Raw genomic sequence first — 21,518 nt, forward strand, 5'->3', positions numbered from 1 at the left:
CCAGCATCATCACAAGATGTCGATTCAACACGGGAGGAGACAGATACCGTGTCATGTTCTTTTTTTACTGTTTTTTTATTGGGGTGACACTGGTTATCAGAATTAAACAGGTTTTGGATGCACAGTCCTACAACACATCTGTACGCTGTGTTGTGTATTCACCCCAAATTCAGTCTCTGTCCATCACCATTTATCCCTCCTGTACCCTCCTCCAGCTCTCCTGTCCCCCGCCCCCTAGCAGTTACCACACTGTTTTGCTGTTGTCCATGTCCATGAATCTTTCTCTTTTCTTTTTGCTCAATCCCTCCAGTCCTCCCCACACCCCACACAAGACGTTGTCAGCCTGCTCTCTATCTGTGAGTCAGTATATTTTGTTTATTAGTTCATTTTGTGTTCATTAGATTCCATGTATGAGTATATCATATCATACTTGTCTTTCTCTGAAGTACGTAATGTTCTCATTTGCTTCCTCTTTATCCTTATGCAGTGCCCTCCATTTTCTCTTCTATTTTAATAATAATGCCTGTCTGTCCCATTTTAGCTCAGATTTGAGTAAGTCCAGGAGGCCTTCCTTATCTCAAGCCTCTATTCTAGCTTCACGTAACCTATGATGCATATCTCAATCATATATATCATATTTGTCATATACTATGTATTGCTTTACTTGTCTGTCTGTCCCACAAACATATACAGCCATGAGGGTAGGTAACATTACAGGCAAATAATAAGTACTTAATAAATGTTTATTAGATAGAAAAATAGTATTTCTTTGGAAGTTGATTCTTTTTATGATTTGGATTAACATTTATTTGCATACCAAATAAAAGAAGCATTGGTATAGGTCATTAAAATTACCTTTTTGCTGTTAATATGAATGCAAGTTGTAGAAGCAGAAGTTTTAGGATTTAAGTAAAGATTTATTTAAGCTATGAGTAAATAGGGAAGAGTAGGATAGGACAATGTAAATAATTTAGTCACATATTAGAGTCATATTGATAGTATTTAAATAAATGGCCACATTATACCTAAAACTGTATGGAGTAGCATTAATGTTTTGAATATAAGGTCAAGTAGAATATTTCTTCAGTATTCCCTACAGTGCTCATTAAATAATGTTTAAATAACTGATTGAGTTCTGCTTCAATTGAGATTATATCTTAGAATATAAAATAATTAAAATGTGTAAAGAAAAATGCAAATCTTTGAGCATTATTGTAAAATATTTTCACTTAGTAATTGCACATCTGGAAATATAGTGCAAATGATACTAACAGTATAAAATGTAGATACTAAAATAATACCACAGGATATTTATGAGAATTAATTCTGATAATGTATATATAAAGCCCTTCCCACTGCTCAATAAATATTAATTGCTATTATTGATATTTTTTCACACTTTCAAAGTTAAAACAAACTGCAAATTTTAAAAAATATACAACTAGTAATGAATGAACAAAAAAAGTCACTTAACACTGATCTTTCACTCCATTATAGAAAATTTACAAAGTTAACGGTGACTAGTCGTAGAAGGTAGAGGATTTAACTTATGAGTGTGAATTCCACCTACTGAGGAATTTGCTAGGTTAGTTTAAGTCAGAGTGGGGTTTAAAACTATTGGCAGAAGAAAATGAAAGAAGGCACTTTGTAAAGGCTGACTATTCAGCTCTTACTCCAGTTCAGATGAGGACTTTAGTTGGTATTAATTGTGTTTACTCCTTATTTTCTATGTTTTGCTTTGACTATCTCAAGCAATTTTATTCATGCAAAATATATTTTCTCATTCCACCAAGGGAAATGAATAACCATGAAATTTTCCTATGTATTTAGCTCAAAGATATAAAAAATAACACATATTTCTGACCACCTAATATTCTAGTAGTTATTTATTATCTGTTTCAATATTAATTTCTATCTTTATAGAAGGTAAATTCCATGAGGACAATACCATTTCTGCTTTTTTTTCATCCTTGTGTATCAAGCATAGTACTTCACACAAGTGTGGTAAATAAGTATATGTTGAGCAACAAGTGAATGGATGAAAGCAAACTTATTACACCTGTGTATTCTATGATTTGGTTCAAATAAAATCTATAATGTGTAGTTAGATTTACAGTGTTAAAGAACAACATATTTAATACTGAATTTACAATCGCTATTTCTCATTTTCTTTCTTTCCTATTGAATAATCTGAATCTGTTTTGTTTGTCTTAATACCTAAGTTATTCCCAGGTTTTAACTTTGGAAACAGCAAGAATTAACTAGAATACTCTAGTAGGCTCTTAGTATTTTTTTCAAGCTAATTTTCACCCAATGAATCATAATTTTATATATTCAGATTTATCCAAAATATACATAACTCATGTAAAAATTTTATTCGTGTACAAAATGAATTCGTATTTTAAGATTTTTCTATCCCTGTCTTTTTGTCCTGTCTTTTATTGGATAAGTTATAAGGTTTCCTAAAGCAGATACTCAAGAGTTCCCTTACAAGACAAATTCCTTAGAAAACAGAAGTAGAAAATAGTAGCTATTGCCTGTTTTTCTTATTTTGTGCTGATTTAAAAAATTCTAGAACATGAACAAGTTCTTATTATGTTCATAATTCATGTAAATGTAGTCTTAAAACCTTTAAATTCAGAATATTATAAACAAATAGTACATACTTTCTATGTTTTCAGAGGATATTTTTATTCTCTTTAACATATGTATTTAAGGCACTGCTTTACAAATGCAAAATGTGGTTGCTGAAAGCCAATGTTAATCTGTTGAGTTATTTGTTTGTTTATTAACATAGTTATATTACAAATATAAGTTTTTAATGATAAAATTTTTTCTATCTTAAATAATACAAATAAAACTTTTAAGTTAAATACGTGTGTTATAGTTCATCAAAATAACATTCTCTCGATAACCAAACATCTCCTCTCTTTGGCTTTTTGAGTAACAGCATGCTTCTATGGCTATTTAATTAAATGTCCTTACCTTACATTTGTCTCGACTGGCTTCTGTTTACAGAAATTGTAAACCAATTGAATGCTCTGAGCAGCTTAGATGAAGATCAAGATGACTGCATAAAGCAAGCAAATATGCCTTCAGCTAAATCAGCCAGTTCCTCTGAAGGTCTAAGAGCTTTCTTCCTTTCTTTCTGCTTCTGATTGCCTGTATTTACTGTGACCTGCTACCTCTTGGCTTCTGTCTGTACTTAGCTGTCAGTTTTGTCTCCGTGCTTTTCCTTGAATGTTTTCTTTGGTAATTTGTAGTAGACCAACAGGCAACAACATAACTGAATTTACTATCTTTAGCAAAGCTTTGTATCAGTGTCTTCATTAGGCAGTGATTTTAAAACATAAGATAATAATATGTCATCTAACATGGCAGTATTTCTTCAGTTAGTGTGTATGTATTATAATTGTTTTTAAAAATATTTTCTTAGGTTAAATCCATTTGAATTATTTATATTTAAGAGAGAAGGATGATTAAAAATGTAGGTCAGTACTTTTTTTATTAGATCAAATTAAATTGAAATGAAGGTTTCTCTAGTTTATTATCTGATAAGTGTTCAAGTTAATATGTATATGTTTGTTTCATTTTATATGAAAATGTTGGTATGCTACAAAATACTTGACTGGTATTTCACCACTGGTAAAATGCTTTATCTTATTATTTGCAGGTATTATTAGTGTGAATTTTTACAGTTTGAAAATTTCATGAATCATCGAAGTTATGCTTTACTGTGAACTAACACATATATTTGTTTTCAGAACTTATCAACAAACTTAACTTTTTGGATGAAGCAGAAAAGGACTTGGCCACTGTGAATTTAAATCCATTTGGTGATCCTGATGTAGCAGAATTAAATCCATTTGGAGATCCTGAGTCAGAAGGTAGCAAGTTTTTTTTTTTTTCTTGTACTTTTAAAGTCTTTATTATATAGAGTCAGATTTTCTGAAACTGTACAGGCAGGAAGAGATTTGTTTTAAAAAGACATAAAGTAATTTTTGCTTTTAATGATAGTATTATTGTGTTTAGTACCACTTGCAACTGATCAGCAATTTGGGGTAGCTTCCATTGAATTTTTAAAGGAAAAAAGTCTTACATAGACATTTATTTGGATCTTATTTTAAAATTCTCTGTTAGTTTGATCAAATAATAAAGCTCTGTTGTTAGAGATAACATTGTTCTGTCTCTTATTGGATAAATTATAAGGTTTCTTAAAGCAAATACTCAAGAGTTCCCTTAAAAGACAAATGCCTCAGAAATGGGAGTGGAAAATAGTAGCTATTGCCTATTTTTCTTATTTTATGTGGATATTTAAAATTCTAGAACACAAACAGGTATTTTATCAAGTCTCATTAGTTTGGCCTACCAAGTAAGGTGAGGTTGTGGCCCATGCTGATATTGACATAGGGGGATGACTTCTCCCTCTAGTCATTCTACCTCCCACTCCATGGCTCTGGCTGAAAATTACAGTCAGTGGTATAAGTTGTAATGTGTGAATAAGGGAGCAGAAAGAGCAATGGTAGAAAAATTGGGACAACTATAATAGAACAACAATAAAAAACGATATTTAAAAAAGAAGAAGATTGAGAACCACTGTTGTCATATATACAACATAATTGGAAGTGATAAACCCAAGTATTTTTCCCCCCTGGGCCTTTTTTCTTATCAAGTAGTTCTGATCTCTTAAAGCCTAGATAAGAACTATTGAAGTGAGACTTATGTTTAATTAAACTCTTTTTGCTCAAAGTAAATGCAAGAATAGCTAATCACTGTTTACATTTTTTAGAGTGCTTTTAGGAAATTTTCATGAGCTTTAAAGAATTTTGCTACCACCTGTCATGGTGAAAATGAAGTTTTAACTTAAGGATTAAATACTGTTTAATACTGTTTAATACTGTTAGAGCAGTATTATTTTGGAATCTACTTCTCTTTCTCTTCTTTCACTTCCTTATCAGATTGTAGATTAGTAAATTTAAATTATGAGATTTTATTTTGTTTGTGAGCTAATTATATTATGTATGTATTTTAAATCTTAACAGTTACAATAAATCTTAGAGATAATCTAGTTCAGCTATCTATTTTCATAGATTAGGAAGCTGAGGCCCAGAGGAATTCAGTGATTTGAACAAGAAATTTAGATAAATGGAGGTGGACTTGTAGCCAAGATTCCTAATTAAGTGTCTTCTTTTGACCATATAGCTTTTCCTTGATTGTGTATACCATCTGAGTATATTGAGTTTTAAAAATAGTACCAAGATATTTTTAGACATCCATATTTGAGCTTTACATTTCAAAATCAAAGAAGTGACTTTTCATAATATAGTGGCTCTCTTTTCTGAGGAATAGAAAGTAGTAGCAGATATCACATAATACTGTATTTCTGTATAGGAGAGGTTAGCCAACCTGACTCAGAATCTTTGCTCATGCCTATAGAGCCTAGAAAAAAACCCGACAATCAATATTCTCTTTAAATATACATCTGTTAGACATTTTGGAATAAGTATTTTCTATTAGAAGAATACTTATTTTTCTGGAACTAACTTATTTTTATTGATTAAAAACTTGCATCCTCCAGTAATAAAGGTATTTGGGGAAGGTAAAAATGTGTGCAACTGTGTAGATGGATGATGATGATGACGATGATAATGATGATTGCTTTTACAGCTTTAGTTCTCTTATATTCATGATATTCTGTCCTTTAGTGACCCTTTTAGAAAGTTACTAAGTGTATTTGTTAGCTTCTACATGAAATAATTGTATTTTAAACACTCTTTGTTGCCAGTTCTGTCATTTTCAAATCTTGCTCTATAGCTTGAATACTTGCTTACTTTTGGTTTTGTAACTAATGAATTTGCTTGATTCAATTTTTACAGTTCTTTTCCTGAGAGTGAAAATTAAAATTTTATTTCCATTGACCAATTTTGTCAGTTTCTTAAGTGTTTGAGACCTGATATTTGTTAATAAAAAATTCAGTAGTCACAAACTTTGCCCTCTCTCTTCCCCTGCTGAGAAGAGAAAATGCTTCATTTACATATTTATAAAGATTCTAGTGGTATTAACTTTAAGTATTATCCTGGTCTTTCAAAAGGTACACAGTTACTGAGCCTCTTTTTAAAATATAAACTGTATTTAAATTCATTTTAGTATTTATTATGATTTTATGAATTCTCTTTCACACTTTACAATTGTTCCCCCATGGTGTATGGAATTTTAATTCAGAGTTTTTTTTTGTTTTTTTCAATATAAAGACAAAGTAAGTTTTCTGGTCTAATGTCTAAAGTATAGGTAAAAGTAGCTTAACTTTAAAATGTGAAAGTTATATATATATATCAGAGAAGGAAAACTCTGACTCCAAAAAACCTCCTCTGCCTTGCGGCATACCTCTTCAGGGGAAAGGCTAAGGGAGTAAACCCCGACAGAAAATCCGGAGCCGGAGTCCCTAAGGCGGTTTGACGTTGTAGTCAACACCGGCAACTCCTGCGGCGCACCTGAACCCAAGCTGTATCGACTCCGTCTTTCCCTTGGACCCTTCAGCTGCGAAGAGAGGGGGGGTCTGCTGCATGGGCAACAGCAGACCCTCCATATTACCCTGCCCAGGCTCTGTAGCTTCAGCGTCATCACAAGATGTCGATTCAACACGGGAGGAGACAGATACCATGTCACTCCCGAGTCGGACTGCACAGCCATTCTCGGCGGTGCAGATAGACTCTTAAGAAGCTACACCATCGTCTCTCGAGACGGACGGCTGCCGACGATATATATATATGTCATGAGATTTTTTATAATAATCAGATTAAATTGTTTAAAATGTCACTTACAAAACAGTTGTTTTTGTTGAGAATTTCATAAGAAATTTTCTGCCTCCTTCTCCTAGAACATTCTCTCAGAGTTGCATGACATAATTAAAATTACTTTTAAACTATACTACGATTATTGGCTCTCTGAAACTTTTCTTCATTTGGGGAAAACCTTTTTATCAGCAAAATCCATGATCAGATTTTGGACAGTTTTATTAGACATTCTAGTTTTTTAAAAAAATGTTAATAAACAGAGCCCTTGTTGGTGTGGCTCAGTGGATTGAGTGCTGGCCTGCAAACCAAAGGGTCACCAGTGCGATTCCTGGTCAGGACACATGCCTGGGTTGAGGGCCAGGTCCCCAATAGGGGGCCTGCGAGAGGCAACACACATGAATGTTTCTCTCCCTCTCTCTTCCCTTTCTTCCACTCTCTCTAAAAATAAAAGCTTTAAAAAAAATGTTAACATATAAGAAGAAGAAAAGGCTGGTACTAAGTACTTCACAAGTTGGAGGACATGATACCGTTGGTTGTTGTGCTTTTGTGCTGTGAATCAGTTTTATTTTTAAGGGCACCTTTGTTTTCAAATTCAAATTCAAAATAATAAAATTTAGAATAATTTGGTATGCCTGTAAGCTTGTTGGTATGATTTTAATATACTGTTTCCAACCTGAGAATTATGTTAATCCTTTGCATTATTAGAGTGTTGATTGGATCCAAGTTATATTTTAAAAAAACAAACATCTCTTTAAATGCTCTAAAGATTTAAGATCTTGTAGCATACAAAAACCTGTTCTTTGAATACTTTGCAAAAAGCAAATTGAGGGATACATGGATGTATTTTTGATACAGTACAAAATGAATTTTTATATCCCTAAGTGGTTTTTGCTTGTATAACTAACCAAAGACTATTTCAAAATTTAATCCATTTCATGTTCATTTAAAAGCATAAATTTAGTATGTATCAGTTTGAGATGGCAAGCTATTATATTGAGGTAAAATAGGCAATAATAGAATGTTATACCTATAAGAAGGTTAGAATTATCATATCATAAAGCTAATATTATTAAGACTTCAAAGGCATTCCAAAGATCCCATTTGGGGGAGCATCATTCCTGGAAAAATAGACTAAGATCTTAGATACTACATTTTCTAAATTTATTCCCTCTTAACATGTGCTAGTGCTTTGACTCAGCTCCACAGAGTTTATTAATTCAATATAGAATATTTTTGAAAACACTTAAAAGTGTAAGAAAATTTTAGATAAAATTAATTGAATTTAATTCATCTCTTGCTATTGTTTTATAGAACCAACCGCTGAAATAGTTTTGCCTAAAAAACCAGAAGAATCTTTTTATAATAACAGCTATAATCCCTTCAAAGAGGTACAGACACCACAGTATTTAAACCCATTCGATGAGCCAGAAACCTTTGTAACAATAAAGGATTCTCCTCTTCAGTCTACAAAAAGAAAAAATATAAGACCTGTGGACATGAGCAAGTACCTCTATGCTGATAGTTCTAAAACTGAAGAAGAGGAGTTGGATGAGTAAGTACATTTCATTTTCTATTATCATAGGTCGGTCTTTATATTAACAACAGGGATCCTTCTTTAATGTACCATTAAATGATAAAATGAGGTCTGTTGTAATGTTACTATATAGTTTACAAGTTAGTATCTGTCTCATCCCCATCTGAATTTTTATAATCTTGACTCTTATTCTCCCAGCCTCTTGTGGAAATATGTTCCTGGAACCTCTGGCTAGAATTTCTAAAGTGTCTTCCCATAGGAACTATGTTACAAATGGCACTTAGGTATTTTTAATTGTTTATGGTATACATTACACTTCAATTATGTTAAAGGTCTGTTTGTGGGAACCAAATAATCATTTATGATATTGATTTGATGAGAAGATATGTTCAAATGCCAAACAGTGATATCATAACATTTATAAATTAGGAATTGTCATTTGTGTTATTATTCTTATTCAAATGAGAGGTTTATTGACCACTAGCTCAATATAGTCAGTGTGATTAGGGCTGCCATTTTACTCAAATCTAGTGTGGGGATAAGAGAAAGGCATATTTACATTGTGTTCTGAAGTTACACAGTGTACTTACCTGTGAGACTGCAGACTGTGGCCCTGAGTGTATTAACAAGCAACAAGTAAAATTACGTAGGGCCATGATGGAGTTACACAGACTGGGAATTGCTTCTTGTCTTAACTAAAAAATTGAATAGTATATGAAATAATAGTTTCAACATTGGACACAAATAGCACAGGACAGTGATCCCTGAGAGGACAGATAGGAAGAAGGTGAGCCCTACTATTGTCCAAGCTTTATTTATGGGAAAGAGTTTCCAGCTTTTGGAGAGAGAACCTAAATACCCTGGTACAGGTATACCTCTGAGATATTGCAAGTTTGGTTCTAGACCACTGAAATAAAGCGAATATCACAATAGAGTCACACAATTTTTTTGGTTTCCCAGTGCATATAAAAGTTATGTTTACACTATATCATAGTCTATTAAGTGTGCAATAGCATCATGGATTTTAAAAAATGTATATAACTTTATTAAAAAATGCTTTATTGCCAAGAAATGCTAACCATCATCCAAGTCTTCAGTGAGTCAGTCTTTTCTGGCACCAGTACATGTTTTCAACACAGGATTGCAGTAAACCTTAAATTTGTTTTTTAAAAAAAAACCTCAATATTTGCAAGGTACAATAAAGCAAAGTATAGTAGAAACACAGTATACCTCTAATCTTCGTGTGTTGAGGAGACAGAGTTTGGTCTTTAGGGGTACTGAGGAGGCTAGAATTTATTGACAAAATATCAGAGAGGAGAGAGTTACTCAGAATGTTTCAGAGACCTGTATAAAGTTCCTTTTTAGTCTTTAGCTGCATGTATATGAGTAAATTACTGAGGACAAAGAAGCTGACAAAACATTTCCAGAAGTTTACGTAGGACTAAGAATAATTTGTGTTTCCACCAGTCAAAGAGGAAAGACTTCCTAATACTTGGAACATCAAGTCAAGTCCTCAGAGGGGTGTTGTCTCAGTAGTGGGGCCAGATGAGCGTAGACTGAAGCCTGTTCTGAGCCTGCCTAACAAAGCTTACAAGCAGGGGTCAAAAGAATCACCAAGCCATGTAACAGCATCCCACACAAAGCCCTGGAATACTAAAGGGAATAGCAAAAAACTCAGCACCCAAAACATACAATTCGCTGTGTCTGACAGCCAATCAAAAATGTATTAGGCATATAAAGAAGCAGAAAAATCTCACTCAGCTAAGGAAGATAAACTCAGTCATTAGATCAGTTACAGAAATGACAAGGGTGATGGAATTAATAAAACAAGTGTGGTAAAATAACTATTATGAATATACCCCAGATATTGAAGAAGGTGGAAGAAAGCATGAGCATGGAAGACATATGTAAATCCAAATTCAAAGTCTGAGATGAAAAATACACTGGATGGGATGAATCCCATGTTAGATACTGCAGAAGAAAATATTAGTGAGCCTAAGGACATAGTAATACAAACTGTCCAGATAGAAACATAAAGGGGAAAACAATGAAAAAAATTAAGATGATTAGTGAGGTAACTTTAAGTGGGCTTATATGTGTGTAATTGGAGTTCCAAAAGGAATAAAAAGAGGATAAGGGAAGATAAAAAATTTGAAGAAATAATGGCAAAAAGTTTTAGAAATTAAAAAATAATAACCTACAGGTCCAAGAAGCTGAATGGATCCCAGACATAAAAAACATGAAGAAAATCACTGCAAGGCTTTTTAACAAAAACAATTCAAGTCACTTGAAAGTAGGGTCAATTAAAGTATTAAAAGACAAAAACAAAACAAAAGACATATCAACACAAATTTCTATCCCCACCCCCACCCCAACAAAAGTATATTTTCAGATATCTAAAAGCTAAGATAATCTATCACCATCAGACTTGCTTTGCAAAAAAATGTTATAAAGAAGCTCTTCAGGCAGGAGGAAAATGACAGTACTTAAGAGATTTGGATCCACACAAAGGAATGTAGAGCACAAGAAATGGCAAATATAGTAGTACATATAAAATACTCTTTTAATTCTTTAAATTTTCTTTAAAATATAATTGATTTTAAAGTTCAAATAATAACATATTGTGTTTTATAACGTGTAGAAAATGACAATTTTAAAAACTGACAATTATGTCATGGTCAGGTGGCTCAGTTGGTTGGATTGTTGTCCAGTACACCAAAAGTTTGGGATTCGATTCCCAGTTGGGGCATGTACTGGAGGCAGCCAATTGATGTTTCTCTCTCACATCGATGTTTCTCTCTCTCATTCTCTCAAATTAATAAACATGTCCTCAAGTGAGGATTAAAAAAATAATAAAAAAAATAAAAATTGACAATTATGAAAATTTAGCATAAAGGCTAAAGAGTGCTTTTTTAAGCTTCTTAAACTTGAAGATATACTATTTGTTTACAGATGACGTAATTGTTTATGTAGAAAATCATAAGGAATCTTCAAAAAGTTTACCAAAACTAAAAAGTAAATTAGGCAACATGATCACAGGATAGACACATGATTAATATACAGATTTAATTATATTTTCCTATTGTAAAAATGGAAAATAAGAAATAGAAAAATTTAAAACAACATATACAAAAGCATAAGAAAAGCCCTTAGGGATAAATTTGAAGAAAGACGTACCATAACTGTATGCTGAAAGTAACAAAACATTGCTGAGAGCAATTAATGAGTAAATCAAATGGACAGATACACTATCACCATGGATTCAAATTGATCTATAAATTCAGTGCTATCCCAATCAAAATTTTGACATACATTTTTATAATAATTGATAAGCTAAATCTAAAATATATTTGTGGAAATGCAGGGTTCCTAGAACAATCAAAACAATTTTCCTAAAGAACAAAATTGGAGGACTCGTGCTACCCGATTTCAAGACTCATTAACAAAGACATTGTGGTATTGTCAGAAAGGTAGACATATGGTGAAAGAAAGAGAATAAGAAAATCTAGAAATAAATTTACACATATATTACCAATTGGTTTTTGACAAAATCAAGCAAGGGAAGTTGGTTAGGAAAGGATAATCTTTACAACGAATGGTGCTAGAACAAGTATGATAGATTTCCATATCCCCCCCCTAAAAGTAAGAACTAAAACATTGAAACTTTTAGAAGAAAGCATAGATGCCATCAAAATTAAAACTTAAAGGCATGTCACAGTTTGGTAGAAATTCTTTGTAAAGCACATACCTGACAAAAGACTTCTATCAAGAATATGTAAAGAATTTTTTGCTCTGACTGGTGTGGCTCAGTTTTTTGGGTGTCACCTCACTAAGTGAAAGTTTGCTGGTTTAATTCTGGGTCAGGGTACATGCCTGTTGTGGATTCGGTACCCAGTCGGGGTGCATGCGAGAAGCAATTAATGATGTCTCTCTCAAAATTGATGTTCTTCCTCTTTTTCTCCTTCCTTTCCCCTCTCTCTAAAATAAATAAATAATTTTTAAAACAAATTATTTTAGCCCAATAATAAGACTAACTTTTTTTAAAGAGGGGAAAAATTTGAACTGAAATTTCACTCAAAAAGATGCTCAACATCTTGGTCTTCAAGGAAATGCAAATTAAAACCAAATAAGATACCACTACAAACCCACCTGAATTGCTGAAATTTAAAAGACTGGCTGTATCAAATACTGTCAAGAACGTGGAGCCACTAGAAATCTCACAGAACTCTCAGAGTTATAAATGATAGAACCATTTCATTTTATTTTGTAATTAAATTTATAAGGGTTACATTGGTTAAGAAAGTTATATAGGTTTCAAGTGTACAGTTCTATAATACATAATCTGTATATTGTGTTGTGTGTCTGCCACCCAATCAAACTTCCTTCCATCAGTATATATTAGACCCCTTCTGCCCTTTACTACCATCCCTAATCCCTTTCCCCTCTAGTGATCACCATACTGTTGTCTGAGTTTTTGTCTTGTTTGTTCATTTGTTGCTTTCAGTTTTATATCCCACATATGAGTGAAATCATATGGTTCTTAACTTTTTCTGCTTGACTTATTTTGTTAGTATCATATTCTCAAGATCCATCATTTTGTTGCAAATGGCAGTATTTCATCTTTTCTTATGGCTGAGTAATAGTCATTCCATTATATATATGTACCACATTTTCTTTATCCAGTCATCTGCCAAAGGATACTTCAGTGTGATCCAGTCATTTAAGAAAGCAATTTTGGCGATTTCTTTAAAAATTAAACATATACCTAACATTTGGCTCAGCCATTTCATTCCTAGGTACTGTTCACTTAAGAAATGAAAGCAGCCCTGATTGATTTAGCTCAGTGGGTTGGGCATTGTCCCACAAGCTGGATTCCTGGTCAGGGCACATGCTTGGGTGGTGGGCCGGGTCCCCAGTTGGGGGCGTGTGAGAAGCAACTAATCACTGTTTCTCTCAAACATTGATGTTCCTCTCCCTCTCTTTCTTCCTCCTTTTCCCTCTTTCTGTAACATAAATAAATAAATAAAATCTTTTTTAAAAGGGAACTAGCTATTAAAAAAAGAAATGAAAGCATATGTCCACAAAAATATTTGTACATGAATATTTTAATACTTATGTTTATCATAATAGCAAAATATGGGAATAACTCAAATGTCCATCAGCAGGCAAACAGATAAACGAATGTGGTATATCCATACAATGGAATGCTTACTACTCAGTAATAAAGAAGAAACATTTTTTGAATTTTATATTTTTAATTTATATTTTATTATTTATGCTCTTACAGTTCCAATTTTTCCCCCTTTGCCTTTCTCTACCCACCACACCCCTGTGTGCGCACACTCCCTCATGCAGTCCTCACACCATTACCCATGTCCATGGGTCATGCATATATGTTCTTTGGTTACAAGATTCCGTATGCTGTACTTTATATCCCTGTGACTGTTCTGTAACAATCAACTTGTACTTCTTAATGCCTTCACATTTTTCATGTATCCCCCTGACTCCCCTCCCATCTGGAAACCTTCAGAACATTCTCTGTAGCTATGATCCTGTTTCTGTTCTGCTTGTTTGTTTTTTTAGATTCAATTGTTGATGCATGTGCATGCATTGCCATTTTATTGTCCATATTTTTGATCTTCTTAAAGAAGACCATTTATTATTTCATATAATACTGGTTTGATGATGATTAACTCCTTTAGCTTTTTCTTGTCTGGGAAGCTCTATCTGTCCTTCACTTCTAAATGACAGCTTTGCTGGGTAGAGTAATCCTGGTTTGTAGGTCCTTGCTTTTCATCACTTTGAATATTTCTTGCCAATTCCTTCTAGCCTGCCAAGTTTCTTTTGAGAAATCAGCGGACAGTTAGTAGATAACTAACTACTTTTCTTTTGCTGCTTTTAAGATTCTGTTTTAACCTTCGGCATTTTAAGTATGATATGTTGTGGTGTGGGACTCTTTGGGTTCATCTGTGTTCTTTGACCTCTATATCTATTTCCTAAACCAAGTTAGGGAATGTTGTTTGTTTGTTTGTTTTTTCATTATTTTTTTTCAAAGGTTTTCAATTTCTTGCCCTCTTCTCCTTCTGGCACCCCCATGATGCAAATGTCGGTATGCTTGAAGTTTTCCCAGAGTCTCCTTACACTGTATTCATTTGGGGGAATTCTTTCTTTTTTGCTATTCTGATTGGGTGTTCTTTGCTTCCTTATATTCCAAATCACTGATTTTATTCTCAGCTTCAGCCGCTCTTCTATTGACTCCCTATAAATTGTTCTTTATTTCAATTAATGTATCCTTTATTGCTAACTGGATCTTGAGGTGTTCACTAAGTTCACTGAGCATTCTAATAATCAGTGTTTTAAACTCTGAGTCTAGTAAATTGCTTGTCTCCATTTTGTTGAGCTCTTTTTCTGGAGTTTTGGTTCTTTCATTTGGGCTTTTTCTTTGTCTCCTCATTTTGGCAACCTTCCTGTGTTTGTTTCTCTGTATTAGGGAGAGCTGCTATGACTCCCTGTCTTGATAGCATGACTTAATGTTGTAGGTGTCTTGTAGGGTCCTGTGGGACAGCCTCCTCTTTTACCTAAGCTGGGTACTCGAGGTGTGCCCTCTGTGCAAACTGTGTACACCCTCCGGTTATAGTTGAACCTTGATTGCTGTTGGTACTTCCAAGGTCAGCCACCACCTGTGTTCTTTCAGGGACCACATGGCATAAGGGACAAAGCAATCTGCAGATGGGTACTACGTGCGCTGGGGTTGGAGGTGCCCAGGCAAGTCAGGCTGTGAACCAAGAAAAGCTGCAGCAAGTGCCAGGCCTGGGCCCCCTTAGCTAGAGGTACAAGGCTCTCTGAGGCCAGATGGTGCTTGTTTGAGAGAATTTAGGAAAATTTGAAGCATGACAAGTGTAAGGTGATATTTCATTGTGGTTTTAATTTACATTTCTCTGATCATTAGTGCTGTTGAGCATCTTTTCATATGTCTATTGGCCATATGTATGTCCTCTTTGGAGAAATGTCTGTTCAGATCTTCTGCCCATTTTTTAATTAGATTATTTGTGTTTTTGGTATTGAGTTATATGAGTTCTTTATGTTTTAGATAGTAATCCCTTATTGGATACATTGGTGAATAACTTTTTCCATTCAGTAGGTTGCCTTTTCATTTTGTTGATGTTTTCCTTTGCTGTGCAAAAGTTTTTAGTTTGATGTAGTCCCATTTGTTTTATTTTGTTTTTTACCTGAATATATTTATCAGAAAAAAATATTGTGAAGGGAAATGTCAGAGTTTACTGCCTATGTTTTCTTCTAGGAATTTTATGGTTTTTAATCTTACATTTTAAGTCTTTTTATTTATTTTGAGTTTATTCTTGTATGTGGTGTAAGAAGGTCATCTAGTTTGATTTGTTTTGCATGCATTTGTCCAATTTTCCCAACACCATTTATTGAACAGACTGTCTTTATTACATTGTATATTCTTGCCTGTTTTGTCATAGATTAATTGAACATATAGGCACGAGTGTATTTCTGTTCTTTATTCTGTTTCATTGATCTACGTGTTGATTTTTTTTTATGCCAGTACTATTCTGTTTTAGTTATTATAACATTATAGTATAGTTTGATACTAGACAGCATGACACCTCTAACTTTGTTTTTCTTTCTTAGTATTGCTGTGGCTATTCAAGGTCTTTTGTGGTTCCACATAAATTTGGGAGATTATTTTTTCTATTTCTGTGAAAAATGCTGTTGGTATTTTGATAGGGATTGCATTGAATCTATAGATTGCTTTGTATAGTATGGACATTTTAATGATGTTAATTCTTCTTATCCACGAGCAAGATATATGCTTCTATTTATTTGTAAAGAAAGAAACAAACTGTTGATACATATAATTACACGGATTAAGAGGAATGAAGAGGACAAGAAATGGCAAATATAGCTGTATATATAAAATACGTGTCTTATGTTTTAAAATCTCTTGAAAAGTAATTGACTTTAAAGTTTAAATAATGATACATTCTGTTTTATAGTATTTGTAGAAGTGAAATGTCCAGAAACCACATCAAATGAACAGTGATTGAGGGCATACGTACTGTTTGACTTAGAAAAGAGATGATTTAAGGGAACTATAATAACCAAACTTAATTATTTAAAAGACTTGTTTGAGAGAATGAGGTAGTTGCCTTGTTTTCTGTGGCCCTGGAATTGCATTTCTGAACCTTTTTGCATTTTACAACTGGTTGCTAATCTCACATGTGCTACATGCTTCCATGGATACAGCTAGGTTTTGATGAAACCTCAAAAACTTCTAACCTTCTATAAGTATGTTGAACTACATCATAAGAATCTAATTTCAAAACCAGGCTGGGATTTCAATACTAATTAATAACTAAACATTGGTGAAAAAGTTGGCTCAACTCTTGCTCTAAAGTTATTATATTTGCTTTCTTTGAAATAGCTAATGTGTGATCAAAATAAAATTTCTCATGGGTGGTGTGGGTGCTGAGTAATAGCCACACACCTAGAGAATTTGAATATCAATGCAAACTTTAAGTACAAGCATTCAGTCATTCAAGATGCCTGAGTATTACACAACACACACACACCCAACTCTCTCCTTTTAACACATTAAAGAGACAGCTAATGTTTGCTTAAACTTTAAAATGCCTTAATAAAAGCTAAATTAGAGTGACTGGGAGTTTCCTTTTGACCATTCTTTTTTTCCACATGAAAGTCAGAGTCTTTAAACATTTCCCAGGAATAAAGAACATTCTAAATGGGTCAATCATCTGAGGTTACCAGAGAGAGCTGAAGAACACTCCAGCTTTTTTTTTTGTCGGAATATACACACAAATTCCAAAGATTGCTCATCAGCTAATGTAATAATCCAGAATAAACTGTTTGTATTAATTCCTTATTTGCTATTTCTCATCCTTTTTTTCCCCCAAAAGTTTGTAAGTACAATTTCAGTAGTAGAAATATTCCAAAACGTATTAACTACAATAATAAACTTATGTGTGACCTTTCAAATCAAGTGAAAAGCTTATTATGACTCATCGTTCCTTACCAAACTCTTCCTGTATCCTCTGACATAAAACTATTACAAATAAATAGTGCTGAGTGCTTTGATGTGTAAAATAATTTTCAGAACCTGAGCATACCCATCATCACCAAGAGAAAATACATACCCTGCAGTGCTTTTAGCACATGTCCTTAACATTTAGCAACCATGTGAACTTCTCAGTGTTCTCGTGTTTGGGGGTTAGTTCAGCCATTCCAGTTTATTTAGCAAAAATGAAAACTTATAAAGCAATAACATTATTTTCAAACATGTATGAAGAGACTTTTGAGGTCCAGCATGAATCATTCCTAGAATTGTGTGTCAGTTTCTCAAGGAAAATTGTCATTCAATTTTATTTAGAGATGTTATGCACTTATTTTAATATATTTGAATTGTTTTTCAAAGAAATAAATTTTAAAAGTGACAGGAAAAGGCCATGAATTTTGCTACACTCTTGCTTCATATTTTATTATTTTTTCAGTCTGTTATTAATCTTATTTCTAATCAACTTATAGAAAGAAACACTATAATTCTTTTTCTGGGTGAATTATTTTCTGAACAGTGAGTAATATCATTTAAAATTATTCTCTCCAATTTCCCACTAAATATAACATGAATTTGTAATTCACAATGAGTTAATGATATAACTAATCTATTACTCAAGTATACAATACAAGGATAAAAATAGTTCTTTTTTATTTAGAGTGATGTAGGCAGCCCTAAGGTAAATCATTCAAAACCTAGATGATCAACAGCATGTGAAAATTCTGTTAATTTCTTAAATAATTTTTCTCACTAAAAATATTGTTTAAATATTTTTAAATGCATTATTATAGAGAAGGGATAAATTTCAGTCATATATCTATTATTATTATTATTCACTTTTTTATAGCACTTGTATTGAGATATACGTCACATAACATAAAATTCCACAATTTCAAGTATATATACTTCATTGATTTTTAGTTTTTTACTGTGTTGTGCAACCATCAAACTAATTCCCGAACACTTTTATCATGCCCAAAAAGGAATTCCATGCCTATTAGTAATTACATATTCCCAATTCTCCCTTTCCCCATCTCCTGAAAACCACTAATGTACTTTCTTTCCATATAGATTTGACTATTCTGGACATTTCATATAAATTGAAGCATGTCCTCTTAATTCTTCAAGAGTAGGAAATTCAATTTAGTTAGGAATCTCGGATTTGCAAGGAGGATCACTCAAAACCCTTAGAAGTGAAAGATTCTTGTCCTTATTCTGATGTAATAATCAGTGGTGCTGCCTAGACACTGTTCTTTGACAGGTGGATTATAAGTGTGTAGAGATAATGATCCCCTTAGTCCTCCTAGTGGTCTTGCATGTTCCAGAGTAGGTGGAGTCCCTCATAACTACATTTTCCAGCAGCCTCCTGTGATTACTATAGGCATGTCATACACATTTTATTTTACACTACATGTCATAGTTAAAATATTGAGAAACATAGCTCTAATTGTTTCAAGGAAATGTCCACTTCGATTATATTTCTAGTAATATGAGCCTCAGGAACCAACTTTGGAAATCGATCTGAGCTTCTTTTCAATTTGGATTTACCTTCTCTATACAAAGAATACCAGTACTCAAATAGTTAAAAGGAGACTTAAGTGGTTAGAAGCAGGCAAGGAGACCTGAATAAAAAGTACAATATTTAGATACCTTTGTATATATACCAGATGTTTTATAAAAGTTGCATGCAACTGAGTATTGTAAATTCCTGTTTTAAGGAATTGTTATTTTTTTTTCTAAGCATAAATCCTTTTGTAGCAAAAAAAGATTATCTTCTAACACTTCTGCGTTTTTCTTAAAAGTAGCCATATTTACATAACATAATAATAATTTTTGTAGCAGCTACCATCCTACAAACTACTGTGGAAATTTGTTACAAAGAGATATAATCAGGAATAACTTTTAAAAATATTAACCTATTAATTCACATAACCAAATTAATTCTGTTTGATTGAAGTGGGTCTATTCAGTCCTGAAACATTTAATATCAGCAAGTATTAAGTGGAGGGAGGGGTTCTTTTCTAAGTTATGGAGTTTAAAGAAAATTTTTGTTTTTATCCCATTTCTATGTATTTACCTCTCTTTGAAAAACATTTATAGTTTGAAAAACAGCTATATTAGGCTATCAGTAAAATCAGTAGAACAATTAAGGTTATTGTGAGGAATATATCAGTTAATACGTGTAAAACAAAAACAGTACCTAGCACAGTATAAGCACTTTTTAAATGTTAATGTTACTCGCAAGCCCTCCATTCTAGACTGGTTGTGATAACTTTTTACCTGTTTTCAGAGAAAATTTTCAGCTTTTTCTAAACACCTAGTTATTTTAACATTGTTCCTTGCTTGGATTTCCCCAAGTTCTACAGTAGATGGTAATCATGGGATATAAATACTTCAAGCATATTTCAGTCAGTAGACAAGAATATTTTGGTTAAAAAAGCTATTTTTCCAATATATACCTATGTATCTACTTCCTGTTCTTTTTCTCTTGAATGACTAGACATAAGAAGAAAAGGGAATAGATTTCTATGTAGATGCCAACTCCACTTAATTAAAACCAGCTACCCTGAGCAAAGTTGAGAGAGATTCTGAGGCTGTACTCTAGCTCAATGGGAAGGAGTCACATGATTCTAACCGCAGCCATGAGTATAGAGGGAGAGTAACATCACAAATATGATGTATTACCCATTTCTGATTTAGATATACTTAGCAACTAGAGTCTAATGTGACTGTAGTATAAATCCTTAGGCTTAGGCAGAGATGCAGATAATTGATTTTGGTTCTAAGTAAGTCTGGTACAATTGTAGCTGAAATAACATGCACAGTTGAAACATGGAGCTGTCACCCACACAGGCCTTATATGACTTAAGTGGAATTCCCATAATCTGGTGCTTATATTTGTCAACTCAAACTGTCATTACTATGTGCACAGGATATTAGACTCTAGGGAACTGACTAGTGTTGAAAAAAATGCAACAAACTAAAAAGCAAGACCCAGAATAACAGTTAATTGTTGTGTAAGAAGAAGGAAACTTATATACACCAGATGCTTGTTGTTTATGACTAACTAATAAGGAAAAAAGTCCATCTACTCATAAAGAGAGCTAATAAGGAACATTTTCTGCCTGGGCCTAGACTCAAGGTGGGCGGGGGGGGGGGGGGGTCTTCTCTGAGAAGTTATAAGCACAGTACCACCCTCATGTGGATTTGACATAATGACAGAATTGTCTTAGAATCTCCAAACCAAGAAAGTAACATACAAAGTGCCTCCTGAAGTACTTGGCAAATGCAAGTACCTCAATACATAAAACACTCTGAAGAGAGGCACTCCCAGCTCAGATTACAAACGATTTCCTCAGATTAAGCTCTGAATTCACAATCTAGAATTACAAAACACACAAGGAAACAGTTTACTAAGAGAAAGAGGAGACAAAAGAAATACCAGAATTATATGTGTAAGAACTTCAAGTAATAAATTTATCAGATAGAGACATAAAATAAGTGTTTAAATGATTAATGACTAAATCTCTATACCTGAGGTATTATACACACAGCTGTATGAAGTAATATGCTTATTGAAATTAAAAATACATGAAATTAAAAATTCATTATATTAGATATGGATGAAGAGAGAAAAAGTTAACTGGATTATAGATGTGAGAGAATTATCTAGAATGTAGCACAGGAGGAATAACAAAAACTTATAAAAATGTGAAAGAGAGAGTTCAACATACATCTAGTAAGATTTTTGAAAGAGGACCAAGATGGAGGCGTAGACAGACACACTGCGTCTCCCTCCACAACTAAGAAGGAATACAACTACCTCAAAACTAGAGACAAGAAGTTCCAGAAAATCACACTGCATAGAAGTCCAGCAAACAAAGATATAAAGAAGAAATACTCATCCAGACAGGTAGGAGGGGCAGAGCTAGGGCAGAGAGGACACAGTATGGTGGCAGCAGCAGCAGTGGCAGGCTGGCAGAAAGTGCAGTCACAAGTTTTAAAGTCCGGAGGGACACCTGGGGTGCATTCCCAGCTCCTCGCCAGACCTAGCAGCTCACAGTCCCAGCACCAGGGAAAATCAAGCCTCATTGCT

The 21,518-nt window shown here is 33.4% G+C and overlaps 1 protein-coding gene across 10 annotated transcripts in view; it reads left to right on the forward strand.

The window, feature by feature from the left end:
- EHBP1 (EH domain binding protein 1) overlaps positions 1-21,518 on the forward strand; it is a 381,983-nt gene that overhangs the window by 173,552 nt on the left and 186,913 nt on the right. For 6 of the 10 annotated variants that reach the window (XM_090281360.1, XM_090281362.1, XM_090281361.1 and 3 more), the window contains exons 8-10: positions 3,019-3,123; positions 3,765-3,887; positions 8,106-8,346. In XM_090281360.1, coding sequence (XP_090137486.1) covers positions 3,019-3,123; positions 3,765-3,887; positions 8,106-8,346 — 469 coding nt within the window. The remainder of the gene's footprint in view (positions 1-3,018; positions 3,124-3,764; positions 3,888-8,105; positions 8,347-21,518) is intronic. The other 4 variants (XM_090281364.1, XM_090281366.1, XM_090281368.1 and 1 more) reach the window with 1 other exon arrangement.

The sequence above is a fragment of the Furipterus horrens genome, unplaced genomic scaffold (genome assembly GCF_987537825.1).
Source record: "Furipterus horrens unplaced genomic scaffold, mFurHor1.1.pri manual_scaffold_6, whole genome shotgun sequence".
NCBI classification, from domain to species: Eukaryota; Metazoa; Chordata; class Mammalia; order Chiroptera; family Furipteridae; genus Furipterus; species Furipterus horrens.